This window comes from Mycteria americana, chromosome 8 (assembly GCF_035582795.1).
Source record: "Mycteria americana isolate JAX WOST 10 ecotype Jacksonville Zoo and Gardens chromosome 8, USCA_MyAme_1.0, whole genome shotgun sequence".
NCBI classification, from domain to species: domain Eukaryota; kingdom Metazoa; phylum Chordata; class Aves; order Ciconiiformes; family Ciconiidae; genus Mycteria; species Mycteria americana.
The window spans coordinates 44,967,340-44,982,499 of NC_134372.1; the positions used below are offsets into that span (position 1 = coordinate 44,967,340).

The 15,160-nt window shown below is 43.2% G+C and overlaps 1 protein-coding gene across 1 annotated transcript; it reads right to left on the reverse strand.

The window, feature by feature from the left end:
* Positions 1-3,675: 3,675 nt before the first annotated feature.
* On the reverse strand, positions 3,676-14,828 carry MPHOSPH6 (M-phase phosphoprotein 6). The gene is made up of 5 exons (XM_075510902.1): positions 14,662-14,828; positions 7,126-7,238; positions 5,455-5,545; positions 4,331-4,428; positions 3,676-3,883 (listed from the first exon to the last, which is right to left on the reverse strand). Exons 1-5 carry the CDS (start codon positions 14,710-14,712, stop codon positions 3,739-3,741), a joined length of 498 nt encoding a protein of 165 aa, XP_075367017.1. The 5' UTR covers positions 14,713-14,828; the 3' UTR covers positions 3,676-3,738.
* Positions 14,829-15,160: the final 332 nt, after the last annotated feature.

The window sequence follows — 15,160 nt, forward strand, 5'->3', positions numbered from 1 at the left end:
CAAACCCAGAGGCCTCAAGCTGCGGTTCCATTAGCAAGGCATTATTGCAGAAGGGAGATGCTCTCCCAGACTGCAAAGAAAAGAAGCAATCAAGTCCTTAAGCATCAGCTCTCAGAGAAACTTGTGTTCACATGCAGACGGGAAACACGGGATGTTTGACATCCTTCACCACCACTGTGCTTTATTAACACTCTCTCTGAAAAAGGTTTAATGAGAGCCTAAGCTATTGTGCAGTTTTAGTTGTTGACTGCTGTTGAAATGAAGCAGAACAAGCGCTTATAACCCCCCACCGAGGACTTGTCTAATTCCAAATACAATTTAAAAATATGGTATTCCAATTAACAGAAAGACGAGACAATTTCTTTTTAAGTCTGAATGCTGGATTAAGTCCCAGAATCCCAGCCCAGCTGCCCATTACACACACAAGCAATGCCCAATGGCAACGACAGCCATCCGTGACTGTATAACTGTATAATGGAGAGTCTTATTAGAAAACAAGACACATAACAGAAGAAATACAGTTCAAACTCCATGGCACCACTGAACATCCTCCCCCCTCCCCAAAGAATCAAAGTTTAATCAGCTCACGCATTACTAAAGGGAGGATACAGGATGGCTCGCTTCAGTTGGACTCCGGTCCTGGACTTCTTAAGATCCAATACCAAGCAGAATAAAAGTAACAAAATGAGAAACCTCAGCAAGAAAGATGAAGTTGTTCAATACTTCCGTGTTTCCACCATCAGCAGTTATTACAGAAATAAACACTGTCAGCCTGTCAAAGGGAGGGACAAAGCTTCACCTGACAAGAGACACGCTTAAACTTAACACTGTGAGCTGTCAGTGAGCACGAACTACAATGCACACTTTGCTTTGTTCGCTTTAATAGGTACCTTTGTGTAACAGGCACAAGCACTTCTGGTGTCTGATAACTCTTTACTCATTAAATTCCGCAGGTTGCCATTTTCCTTAACAAAAATGCTTACTTGGGTAAGTACCCAACTTGCTTTTGTTCTCAAAGAAATGCTTTTCATTTAGAAACACGACCATGTGGGAAAGCTCTACAGCTGAGGAAATTGCACATGAAAATGCATCTGCATTTGAGACTGTGTCAGAGCCAAGAAAGCTTGAATTAATGTAGGTCTGCACCATGAATATTTCACCGCTACACTTATATCTCTGTCAAGAGTAGTTCAAGCACAGATTTTATATAGCAGAATGTTTCTACCCTGGCTAGGAAGCTAGAGCCAGAGTTAAAATATATACATATATATCTCTCTCTGTATTTATAAGGTTGGAAATATAGATGGGTATTTCAGAAGATCCCATCATAAAATGCCTGCTTGTAACTTTGAGCACTTAAAGTACATTTAAAAAGTCACATAGGGCTGATTTTTAGTTTTGTCTTGCTCAGAATGATGCACTATGAATGGTGCTTTTAAAGGCACATTTTACAAACTCCCCATGAATAAGAGATTGTGCTAAAAATTAGTAGTTGGTCTCACTGTAGCATTTCAATAGCTCACCTAGCCACCAGCTAAATGTGAACAGCAGAGCACCCAGATTTGATGACAATAAACCAAAATCTATCCTTTCTTCACAGTTGGTGTTGGGCACGTTTAGGAAACAAAAGAACCACCCTTACCCCCTCCCAAATTCCAAAATCGTGGATTTCCTAGGAAGCTGTTCGGCGTTCAGTCATGCTCTTACACATGCACCATGCCACTCACATTTCCAGCCATCCCTCAGGAAATGACATGAAATTAAGGACCAACGTATGGCAGAACGCCCTTTAACTGTGCAAAATTACCCCCTGGACGGAACAGAACTCTGCAATGCAAGAGAGTTCTCTGCATAGAACCTTGGCAAAGAAAGACTTCACACGGAGTTCATCCGAGTCACTAATCTTTATCAAAATTCCCCTAAAGCTCCTGTACATGACACCATGGGACCCTTCTCCAATCGACTGTCTCTCAGGGTGTGCAACTGGAGTGACATCTCCTGGTTGCTGGTGGTTCACTAGAACACACTTTCCTCCCTCAACTATCTAGCATAGCTATGCAGAAATTCTCTCTCCATTGAAGAAATGTGTTCAGATAGAGAGGAATCACTTTCCTACTAATAAGCAAGAAAGAATAATGGGATATATTCTAAGTTTTTCTTGTGATGATCAACAATAAATCATTTCTTAGCTCAAGTCACATCTTCCATGGGAAGAAAAATGTCTTGCCATCATTAACTTCTTTTCAGCTAGCAATAATGTATGATCAGGTTTTAAGTAATTGAACCAGTAGCATCTAATTAGCTCTGAAAAACTATTTCAGATCATGAATCACAGGCTTTCCACCTGTATAAGGTCTCCTTACTACCTTAAAAGTATATTTCTCTTTCCATGCGTGATCCATCTTGAATATCTAATGAGGTACTCTTAACGTATGGATTATAGTTCATATACCACATGCAAAATACAGCAGACACACAATCTCTTTCTTTATGTAACTGAGTTTCATGTCTTGCTTCACTGAGTTGTTAAAAAAAGAAAAAAAAAGCCTCTTGTGTCCATGGTGGAATGGCCACTACTTGCTTCAATTTAACAAATTCCTCTTTCTCCAGAGAGTCAGCATTAAGGATGAGTAACTTAGACATCTAGCTGGGGAAATGGAGTAATAGAAAGAAATATTTCTTGTTGAAAGCCAGGATACAGAGAACTGCTATGATTTTAGACAAGACCACACTGACATTTTTCAATAGGCCCAGAGCACTGATTGACCAAAGGGCATGATGTTTCCAACCTAACATTACTTCAGATGGCTTCATTGCACACTAAACAGAAAAAGTCAGTGCAGTCAACTAGTATTTGGGGACATCTGTGGCCAGCACAAAACAGGATCTCTCTTTATATCAGACTGTATTAAGCATAATTTTTTTACATTAAATTAGCTAAACCACAACCATTAACCACAAAAAATCAGTTTTTATTCAGCTTTCAAATATGTTTCTGAAGCCGTTATTATGCTTTTATGACAACACCTAGATAATTATAAGATTGAATTTTTTTTGCTGAAAAAGAGACAAGATTAGCAAACTTCTTTTGGAAGACAGAAATTAAGACTCACAACCTGCTCAATTGTCAAACTGTAAACGTTGCCCAATATTTAGCTTGCTCTATAAAAAAAAGTTTTACTATAAACCCCTCTATTTTTAAATAAGGTTTATAAAAAATAAAATTCAACAAAATGGATTTTATCTCTGTTCTTTTCCGGTCTTATTTTTAGCACAGTAAAAAGCCAAAAAACATGTTTCTGCTGACTTTTTTCCAGTCTGAAGACAGCAAAGGTTTTCGTTTTCACAATAAAAAACACAGCTGAACTGTCTTACTGGATTGGACAAAGCTCATCTTTACTCCAAATACTTCTTTCAGATGTTATCATAAATTGTAAATAATGTTGCTCTCAATTGCATGTGACGCTCGATCTAGTTATGCACATTTAAAAAGGCTGATGGCATTAGTGCCCCACACATTAAAAGCTGCTGAGAGAGGAAAGGATGTATGACATCCATTATATACACATCCACTTTGTAAAATGTTTGTTGTGTGGATGGTAGAAATTTCAATGAGAACAGACTCAGATTTACAAATCTATCCTTTACATTAAATAGCAAAAACTCCAAACAATCTCCAGTTCGCAGTAGTATATTTGGTAGATAACATTTCTATTAGCTCCAGTTGTGCAGTTGACATTAATCCTGAGGTTTTAAGAACTTTTTCTTAGCTTTTTTGCTAGGTCTTGTGTTACTATTTCCATCTTCATCTTCATCCTGGAGTACACGCTGGTCTCTTTTTCTCAAGAATTTCTTCCCTATTGTTCCCACTAATGTTTCATATCTGTAAAGATAATAAAAAATTTACAGCTTTTACTAAAATCAGAGAAAACTTCAATAGAGCAAATCATAAATCTAATCAACAATTTAAGTGGTGTAAAAAAAGCCAGTCATCAGAAGCTTAAGAAGCACAAGTACTACATCATCACTTATTACATTATTATTCATTCTGATAGTTTGGGTTTGTTAGCAATCTGGAACAAAGAGGGAATTAGCATGGAGCACCTGGATATCAAAGGGTAGATATTTCACCCCCAAAAGTGATGGAGATTCCACTGAATACACACCAGAATTCCTGGAAAATCAGTTCTGTAAAGTACCATATTCTGTTGTGTGGGTTTTTTTTTTTTTTTGTTTGTTTGTTTGCTTCTTGGGTTTATTTTCCCACACATAATGCAGTAACATATCATATTCCTAGCTAATATTGATTATGTCATAAAATATAACTTACCTTCTGGCCATTTCTTCATCTGACACATCAGCCTCCATTTTATCATCCACTTCAATTTCTTCTTCCTTGCACCTAGAGTTCATTTGGATCATTAACTTCTGAAAATGAAGTAAGAAATAGCTTAAACATGTAACCCTGACACAATGGCAACTATGCTGAAATTCACTGGTAGGAGAAACGCATAAAAGGTAAGAATCAAATTTAATAATTATTTGCTGTTCCCTGGTCAGGCTAGAGCATACTGTTACGAAAGCTCATGAAGAAAAGGCAACATGCCTGCCTGTTGCTAAGCTGAGCTTAGAGTTTGCCTTTGGGAAAAGAGGCAACACAGAGACAGTGAATGGAACTATTCAAACATCCTCAAGGGCACACCAGACATCTTCAGGAGACCAGAGAATTAGATCATAATTAATTTTTCATTGTGATGTTAGCACATAGTCCTTGAAATGGTTTTGTTAAGAAGGAAAAATATCTGCAAGGATTTACAATAAACTACTAGTAAAAACCATGAAGCAATAATATGCCAAGTCACAGTGAGAGCAAGTTCAAAATAACTAAAAGAACACCCTAGTAGATCACCTTGCATAGCCTTTTGCACACCTCTTAGTCTTTACACCTTCATCCTCTTGCTTCAGTTCAGTGGCAACATTTTTATTACTATCTCACTGTAGTTCTATCAGCATGAATCATGCCAGAAAGAAATTAAAGATTCTCTTGCCCAGAATTTTTACTTTGGAACTTTAAGCCCTTACTTACACAAGTTAAGTGTTGAACAAATAGGGCTGAATGTTTGTAGGATTGGACTCTAAATTAAATGGCAGAAGGAAAAGTGAGCTATTGTTTTGGTGAGCAGCATGTGCGACAGTTTCCTCACTTCAGGGAGGGAAAATCTGCAGAAGTCATGCAATTACTGACCATCAACACAAGGACATAAAAAGCTTCTATTTACCAGATGCTGCATTGATCAACATTTTGGTTTGAATCAGGGATTTCCTGTACATTGGAGGATTTATGGAAGGCACTGCAATGGCCAAACAGCATGCAGTGTGAACACTCAAATCCCCATGCTCAAGGGCTTCAATCCTAATGCGAGACCACCTCAAAACAGAGTATTTAAACGGTACCTCAATTTCTGGATTGAATCCTTTGAAGGACATTCTGCCATAAAGTAGATCCTCACATGGCATAAAGCTTCTCTCTTCTATTATAAAGCTCCTGCATGAAACCCAAACCCAGCATTTGTCAAACGGTGTGCTTTAAAATAATCAAATTAAACAAATGCAAAAAGCATTTGCTATCTTCCCCACACACAAATAAACAAAACCACAGTGTATTTTAAACCATCAACTACTTTCTGAAGCTTAATTGCTCTGATAAATCTTTCAATACAAGGAGCTTGGAGTGCAAAGGAATACTTTTTGCCAGTAAAGCTGTGCCAGTTCCACAAGCAAAATTAACTCTCCTGACAAAAAGCACTCTTTGCTGGTATGATTCCACCTACATTAATGCTTTTGCCAGAATAAAAATACCACATAAATATCACTCTCCAGGTGGCATTACTACACCAGCAAAAGCTTCTAATTAATTTTTCATTGTGATGTTAGACCTGGCATTAGTTGAGTCTGTCAGGATATAAAACACTGCGTAATTCTCTGTTCAGTAGAGAAAGATTTCCCCTTTCTCCCTCCTTTTTTCCTCTTTTAATGAGCATGGAGCGAGAAAAGAAACATGACCCCGAGGTGTTCATAATACACGTGTTAGATAAAAGTACTTCCGTGAATTGTTCCATCCTTCTTTTCCTCGCACACATGTGAACCTCTTCCCTCATCCTCTTCATCTCCCATGTAAAACAAACTCCTACGATCATAGGAAGTTAGGCTGAAGAGATCAAGCTCATTCTCCTACCTCAAGGTAGGATCAGTTAAACATGTACCATGAACAGCAGAGGTCCATCTAACCTGTCCTTAAAAGACTTCCAATGATGAAGAATCCAGTGTCTCCTTAGGCAATCTATTCCAGTGCTTCAATAGCCTCATTGTTAGAAAAATTCTCCCAATGTCCAGCTTGAACCTTCCTTGCTGCAACTGAAGCTCAAATACCTTTTTGTCATATCCACCAACAGTAATGGAAAATAGTTTATCAATGACCTTATTCAACGACAGTTAATTCCCTGGATCCCAGCTTTTTAAAAATTATGTATGTCCTCCTTCAATGGAATTTTTGTCCTCTTTTGAAAGGACAAAAATAAACCAATTTTAAAAGTAGTTCTCTTGCTATTTAAAGCGCCTTTCTAAATAGCAGGAATGGACATTTTCTTCCTTATTAGCTAAGCCTTCCTTTATTTTTGCCATTATCTCTCCTATTTCAAAAACAGGATTTGAAGTGAGCTGGACTCAGGAAGACAGAACTCTCCTGAATGGACCTAACTGTGTGACTGAAGCTGAATTTACTAACACAAGGTTTCAAACTTCTTTTTTCAAATGAAGGGAAAAAGCAGCAGTGAATGAATTGGTCCCTGCCTGAAAGAAACTAATTACATGGATCTAGAAGAAACTGTGAGTGAAAGAAAACAACACACACAAGAAATGAAAGTAGGTCAAACTGCACTAGGCAACCTTGACAATGTCCCTGAAAATAAATAATAAAAAAAGCTGTAATGCCAGTCTGTCACTATTTTTGCTTCACTATTAATTGGTTATTAATAATACTTCTTTTATAGGAAAAAATATGTATATTCTATTCCCACTTCACAACAATCCAATGATGATAAGAAGTACAAAAGGCTACAAGCTTACTCTTTCTCCTTTAGATCTGGTAAATCAAGATACCAGTGTTCTTCACTAATTATCTTCTTTTCTTCCTCCTCTAGTTGTTTTTTAGTTTGTGAATCCAAACCCCTTTGCATGAACTAAAAAGAAAGACACATAAACACACAGCTTCAGGTTTTTGCATCATGAATATGTTCTGAACATGACAACAATTATCAGTTACATTGTCTTTAACAGTTAATAAAAAGTAAATGCTTTTTGTGATTTTTCTCTGGGTTTGGTCTAAGTTGGAGCAAACAGGCAAAGGAAAAGTAAACAACTGCTGATCACAGCTACCTACTGGAAGTCAACAGTCAGCCACATCTGTACTTACATACAAAGAAACAGACCCTTCCTGGTTAGTTTTGATGGATCTGAGTTGTTACAACTCCATAACTTTGCTTATGATTTTTCGAATGTTTCCGCAAAGGCCGGAGAGAACGTAATGGTGCTAAAGTTATTATAAAGAAACCAACACCACCCATACAAACAGCGTTGGAGCTCAGAGCTAGAGGTAGGTCATACCAGGTTGGCCATTGTCTGAAACATCTATACTTTCAACCATCCTCTTCCTTTCTCAGATTTCATTTAATGAACTGGCTTGCGTTTGTAGCCCTGAAGGCTGGAACCTGCCTTTGGAAGAGGAAAAAAGTAACTGAGGCTACAAAAAGAAGTCTTTTGTATCCAGCTGTGCTAGAGGAATATGTTACCAGCTCTTAACTTCTCATCGATGACCCACCAAAGTACCAGTCAAGCAGTATGTGTAAGCACCTGTTAACTCACTGCAGGAACAGTCTGCCAAGTTAGAAACTAATAATGTAGTAGCCTTACCAATAACCTCTCTAACAACTGGGAGTAAAAGAGGACACCTGTCATGGCGTATGAAAAATCGCGGAGAGTGCAAAACTACAGACCTGATATATTTGAAACATCCCTTTTATTTCCATTTGTCTCAAGTCAGGTGCCTGAATCTAGTAGCGATTTAAGTATCAACAATGTTAACCAAACATGCTGGAAAAAACAGACCTCTTCACAACTTTACAGTAGTAATCCTTATATTCTCGCATCCCTAGGAGCTGGGACCTCCCTTATGGTCTACAGAAAGTGTTTGAATAACCATATCTGTCAGCTGTGAACATTTATACCAATGTAATTCCCACCTAGAGGCAAGTCTACCGGTACAGTTTATACACACTCCTGTACAAAACTTGCTTTGTGGCTATCAAAGCATACCTCTATGTGCAAAGCAGAGGAATTTCATACCAACTACTTTTACCCCTCTCATTTAACGCAGCATCATTTTTGTGTTTAGATAAGCCTGCAGGCTGACAGATAATGTGCCAGTGGGGCACACCTGTCTCTTGAACACGAGCAGAGACTTGGACATTGTTTAGGTCCCAGCTAAAATGGGCTTGGTTGGCGATAAAGCCCAAGAAGGCATCACAAAACACTTCCCTCCCACAAAAAAACTGTATTACTGAGCTTATGTAAAATATATAGGTAATACAGATGTGTAATTTACATATTATATACACCTCCCACACCTTTTCCGTCTTTACAAAATGCCCAAGCAATCCAAACCAAACTCTGAAGTAAAAGCCAATATAGTGCTAGTGTCTCATTTTCCATTTATTTTTCTATTTGCATCCATTTGTACAAGATCTTTAATGAAAGAAAAATTGACTTTTCTTTTCTGAGTCGATCCAAAATATGTCAAAGCTTTCCAATTAAAATTACAGTATCTTCTTGAGGAAAATAAGGGAATCTATCATGTGGAAAACCATATTGCTCAAGGAAATTGGTTAGCCAGTCAGAAATCTCAACAGGAGAAATTCAGCTACAAGTACCCAATTAAATAATCATTTCACAGAATCACACAGAATCGTATAGGTTGGAAAAGACCTTTAAGATCATCGAGTCCAACCGTAAACCTAACACTACCAAGACCACCACTATACCATGTCCCTAAGCACCTCATCCAAACGGCTTTTAAATACCTCCAGGGATGGCGACTCAACCACTTCCCTGGGCAGCCTCTTCCAATGCTTGATAACCCTTTCAGTGACGTAACATTTCCTAATATCCAGTCTAAACCTCCCCTGGCACAACTTGAGGCCATTTCCTCTTGTCCTATCACTTGTTACCTGGGAGAAGAGACCGACCCCCACCTCTCTACAACCTCCTTTCAGGCAGTTGTAGAGAGCGATAAGGTCTCCCCTCAGCCTCCTTTTCTCCAGGCTGAACAACCCCAGTTCCCTCAGCCCCTCCTCATCAGACTTCTGCTCCAGACCCTTCACCAGCTTCGTTGCCCTTCTCTGGACACGCTCCAGCCCCTCAATGTCTGTCTTGTAGTGAGGGGCCCAAAACTGAACACAGTATTCGAGGTGCGGCCTCACCAGTGCCGCGTACAGGGGCACGATCACTGCCCTAGTCCTGCTGGCCACGCTATTTTTGATACAAGCCAGGATGCCATTGGCTTTCTTGGCCACCTGGGCACACTGCTGGCTCATATTCAGGTGGCTATCAACCAACACCCCCAGGTCCTTCTCTGCCAGGCAGCTTTCCAGCTACTCTTCCCCAAGCCTGTAGCGTTGCGTGGGGTTGCTGTGGCCCAAGTGCAGGACCTTGCACTTGGCCTTGTTAAACCCCATACAATTGACCTTGGCCCATCGATCCAGCCTGTCCAGGTCCCTCTGCAGAGCCTTCCTCCCCTCAAGCAGATCAACACTCCCACACAACTAGGTGTCATCTGCAAACTGACTGAGGGTGCATTCTATCCCCTTGTCCAGATCATTGATAAAGATATTAAACAGGACTGGCCCCAACACAGAGCCCTGGGGAACACCACTTGTGACCGGCTGCCAACTGGAGTAAACTCCATTCACCACCACTGTTTGGGCCCGGCCATCCAGCCAGTTCTTTACCCAGCGAAGAGTACACCCGTCCAAGCCATGAGCAGCCAGTTTCTCCAGGAGAATGCTGTGGGAAACTGTGTCAAAGGCTTTACTGAAGTCCAGATAGACAACATCCACAGCCTTTCCCTCATCCACTAGGCAGGTCACCTTGTTGTAGAAGGAGATCAGGTTGGTCAAGCAGGACCTGCCTTTCCTGAACCCATGCTGGCTGGGCTTGATCCCTTGGTTATCCTCTACATGCCGTGTGATGGCACTCAGGATGATCTGCTCCATCACATTCCCCGGTACCGAGGTCAGGCTGACAGGCCTGTAGTTCCCTGGGTGCTCCTTCCAGACCTTCTTGAAGATGGGCATCACATTTGCTAACCTCCAGTCAGCTGGGACCTCCCCAGTTAGCCAGGACTGCTGGTAAATAATGGAAAGGGGCTTGGTGAGCACGTCTGCCAGTTCCTTCAGTACTCTCGGGTGGATCTCATCAGGCCCCATAGACTTGTGAGTGTCTAAGTGGTGCAGCAGGTCACTCACCATTTCCCCCTGGATTATGGGGGCTCCATTCTGGTCCCCGTCCCTATCTTCCAACTCAGGGGGCTGGGTACCCAGAGAACAATTGGCCCTGCTATTAAAGACTGAGGCAAAGAAGGCATTAAGTACCTCAGCCTTTTCCTCATCCTTGGTCACTGTGTTCCCTCCCCCGTCTACTAGGGGCTGGAGATTCTCCTTAGCTCTCCTTTTGCTGCTAATGTACTTGAAGAAGTGTTTTTTGTTGTCTTTTACAGCAGCAGCCAGATTGAGCTCTAGCTCAGCTTTGGCCCTTCTATTTTTCTCCCTGCACAGCCTTGCTACACCTTTGTAGTCCTCCTGAGTTGCCTGCCCCTTCTTCCAGAGGTCATAGACTCTCCTCTTTTTCCTGAGTTCGAGCCAGAGCTCTCTAGTCAGCCAGGCCAGTCTTCTTCCCTGCCGGCTCGTCTTTCGGCACCTGGGGACAGCCCGCTCTTGTGCCTTTAGGACTTCCTCCTTAAAGAATGTCCAGCCTTCCTGGACTCCTTTGCCCATTAGGGATGCCTCCCAGGGGACTCTCTAGACCAGTCTCCTAAACGGGCCAAAGCCCGCCCTCCGGAAGTCTAAGGTGGCAGTTTTGCTGACACCCCTCGCCGCTTCTCCACATATCAAAAACTCTATCATTTCATGATCATTCTGCCCAAGATGGCCTCCAACCATCACATGGCTCACAAGTCCTTCTCTGTTCGTGAACAAGAGGTCCAGCGGGGCACCTTCCCTAGTTGGCTCCCTCACCAGCTGCGTCAGGAAGTTATCTGCCACACACTCCAGGAACCTCCTAGACTGTTTCTTCTCTGCTGTATTGTATTTCCAGCAGACATCTGGCAGGTTGAAGTCCCCCACAAGAACAAGGGCTAACGATTGTGAGGCTTCTCCCAGCTGCTTATAGAATAGTTCGTCAGTCTCCTCATCCTGGTTGGGTGGTCTGTAACAGACTCCCACCACAATATCTGCCTTGTTGGCCTTCCCCCTGATTCCTACCCATAGACATTCCACCCTATCATCACCATCATCGAGCTCTAAACTATCCAGACACTCCCTAACGTATAGGGCTACCCCACCACCTCTCTGCCTTGCCTATCCCTCCTGAAGAGTTTATAGCCATCCATTGCCACCCTCCAGTTGTGTGAGTCATCCCACCATGTTTCCGTGATGGCAACCATATCATAGTTTTCCTGATGTACAATGGCTTCCAACTCCTCCTGCTTGTTGCCCATGCTGCGTGCATTGGTGTAGAGGCACTTCAGCTGGGCTGTCGTCCGTGTCTCCTTCATAGAAGAACACCCCTTGCGTGCTTTGAGGTGTTTCACTGGCGTTTCCCTCTTGGCTCCTAATGCCTCAGTATCCCCTAGCTCAACTCTGTTCGACTTCAGCTGTGCCCCAGTGTACCCTGCACATCTCAGAGACACAGGTCGAGTGCCCTCGCTGGCACCCGCTCCCTCTAACCGTGGCATGTCGTTCCTCAGCTTCCCTCAGGCAAGCCTGATATTATCCCCCTCCCACTTCGAGTCTAGTTTAAAGCTCTGTTGATGAGCGCCGCAAGTTCCTGAGCAAAGATTCTCTTTCCCCTTTGAGAAAGATGAATCCCATCAGACGCCAGCAACCCTGGTGCTGTGTAGGCCATCCCGTTGTCAAAAAAACCCAAATCTGTGGCGATGACACCAGCCACGGAGCCATAAGTTGACAGATTGGGTGCCTCTGTTCTTTCTAGTGTCACTGCCCACAACTGGAAGGAGAGAGGAGAAAATAACCTGTGCTCCAGATTCCCTTCCTAGCTGTCCCAAGGCCCTGAAGTCTCTTTTGACTGCCCTAGGACTTCGTGTTGCAGCTTCAACATTTCACATTACATTTTAAAGATTATGTTCCTAAAGATTACTAGAGGAATAACTAGATAAAAAAATGTGATGACAATTATCTAAAATGAAAACACACATGGATGAATTAAAAATATACCCATTGTGATAGACACAGAGTATGTAAGTCAGTAACTGAGTGGTTATCTGGATTAGTTTCCCCAAGCAATGGGACCTGGATCAAACAGTGCAAGATCTAAAAGCATGAGCCATCCTTCGACATCAAGAGGTGAGCACATGAGGTCCAGTACTTAGCAAAAAGGGTCTTCCCAATGCTACCGCTGACCACATGTCACCTTTGGGTGACACTTCAGCTGCCCATTGAATTGTGATAATACACCTTATCAATACCTGCGGAAGCAGCTGCTAAAGGATTAATTAAAACATTTGTAAAGAAGAAGATCTGTAGAAGGAAAGTGCTAAATACAAGATCTGTGTATGACCTTTTCAAAACCAACTCATCTCTTCAAAGCTGGTTACTACTGCCCGGACTGTAAACCTGCAAATGTCACGGCAGCACATTCACAGGCTGCTTCTCCACAACCTTCCAAGGAAGAAAATCTAAAAACTGGCTTTTGAAATCTCCAGGGGGTTAATAAATGGCAAAAAACAGAAGCAGAAATTTCATTTTAAAAGAGAGTATTACATACAAATAAGAAAAAAATAATGATGTTGCAATCCAGGTTATGGGAGTCTTACTTGTCATACACTGCTGGCTAACTAAGCTCAACATCTACTCCCTTTTGAGAGTGAGGCAAGATGTGTTCCTTTCCCTCTGGGCATGAGTTTTAGTCTTTCTTAGCAGCATCTGTTAATTGGGGTAAATATTCCACCATCTTACTGTAGAAGAGTGCACTTTACGTGGTAGATTGAACTGAAGTCAGCTAAACTCCTTTCAGCCAGTGTCTGAAATACAGTCTCATATAAATATGTGGGGAAAAAATGGTTAAATAAAACATCACAAGCAAGAAGCCACAAAGGCCCCATCATATTCAGTTATAAAAATTTAATGGATATTAACATTTTAAAAAACATTAATGGCAACTCAACTTTTACTGTTTTTTTTCCAGCAATAAAGATCCATCAATCACAGGAGAATGTACTCTACTGAATTAGGTGTTGTAGTACACAGCGTGAAGCAGCATCCATTAGCCAGTAAGCGGAGACTAATTTCACATTGGACTTGACATGAGATTCACAATGCCAAGGGCAACAGGCACGTCACAATGTTACTAACAGCCCCTGCATTTATGAGTTGGGAAAGGCAGTTAACTCTGCCATTCAGGTTGGGTATTTTATTAGCCATCAATGTAAACAGCCAAAAAAATGGACACAATGAAAAAAAAAAAGAAACTTTTTTTTTTCAAGATTAAATGCCCTCCCCAGGTAAGACAAGCAACATTAATATTTTAATTTCAACATGTGTGGTGGGGGAAGAAGTCTTATCATTTTTATTCACGATAAGCAACCTAACTGCGGAGAAACCAAGTGGAACAAAAAGACTCTCAAATGGTGCCCAAAGGTTGGCTCTTGCTAGGGTGAGACTTTTGCTGCAATGATGAAGTTTCTTTCCTGGATCAAACCCTCCAGCACCCTACAGTTTCTAAACCCCCTGAGACCCCTTGCTAGTGTTCAAGCAGCTCGATACTTGGTGACAGCTCTCTGAAATTGCCTCTTGCCGGCGAAGTTGGAAGGGAGCAGCCCACAAAGCTGCAGGCCTGAGTGGAAAGGCAAGTGAAGCTGAAGATAAATAGATAAGCATTCTAAAACGTGCTTTAGGGGAGGCAGCAGACACTCGTGCCCGTGTGCCAGACGAGGACAGATGCTGCGTGGCCAGCTGTAGACACAGAGAAGTGCCCCAAACCGGTCAAGGGGCTCCCCAGATGGCCTGGTTTATCCGGGAGAGAGCTCTTCACCGCACGGCTCGGCCCCTCACGGGCCGCTTCACACGCCGCGGGTGCCGGCGCGGCCCAGGCACACGCCTCGGGCGGCGGCCCCATCCTCCCGCCCCCGTGGCCGCCTCACGGCGCCGGGCCCGCGGCGGGCAGCTCCCCGGCAGCAGCGGGGCTCCTCTCCCAGCGCCCCCGCAGCCGGGCCCGGCCGCCTGGCCTCCCCCCACCGCGGAGCAGGCCGCAGGCCTCCCCCTCCCCTCCTTCCCTGCCTGCCTCCCGGGGCCCCACCGCCGCCCCCCGGCTCACCTTCATGCGCAGCAGGTTCTTGGACAGCTTCGTCTTCACCTCCCCGGCCATGGCGGCCGGCGCTGCCCGCAGGCCGCACTGAATCCCCGCGCTCGCGTAGCGCCGCGGCCGCGCACGCCGGAGGAGGAGCGGGAGGAGGCGGCGGCGCGGCTCCACCCTCCGCGTCCGGGGCGCGGCTGCAGGGCCAGGCCCCTGCCCACTCCCCGGAGCAGCAGCGGGGTGTGGGGGGGGCGCAGAGAGGTGCACGGTTGGTGCTAAACGAACGTTAAAAAAAAGCAACTTTCCTGTGCAGAGCCGGTTATGTGGGTTGAGGGGTGTGTGAGCAGGAGGTAAATCTGACTCGGTGTGAAATGGCAGATTAGTAGGGGAACCTGAGATTTCTTACCAACGCTTGTGCATTCTGTAGTGCTGCCGGCCTACGGTTTCATCCATAGTTTTGTGATATTTCAAAGAGAGAATGAAAGAGCGTATAAAATCTCTCTCATATTGGCATTTGGAG

Excerpts from the sequence above, each read along its gene's own strand:
- MPHOSPH6 (XM_075510902.1), bottom strand. The coding sequence starts at position 14,712 with ATGGCCGGGGAGGTGAAGACGAAGCTGTCCAAGAACCTGCTGCGCATG. Across the intron at positions 5,546-7,125 it reads CCAGATCTAAAGGAGAAAGA|GAGCTTTATAATAGAAGAGA; the intron begins GTAAGCTTGTAG and ends GGTTTCATGCAG. Across the intron at positions 4,429-5,454 it reads GATTCAATCCAGAAATTGAG|AAGTTAATGATCCAAATGAA; the intron begins GTACCGTTTAAA and ends CTTCATTTTCAG.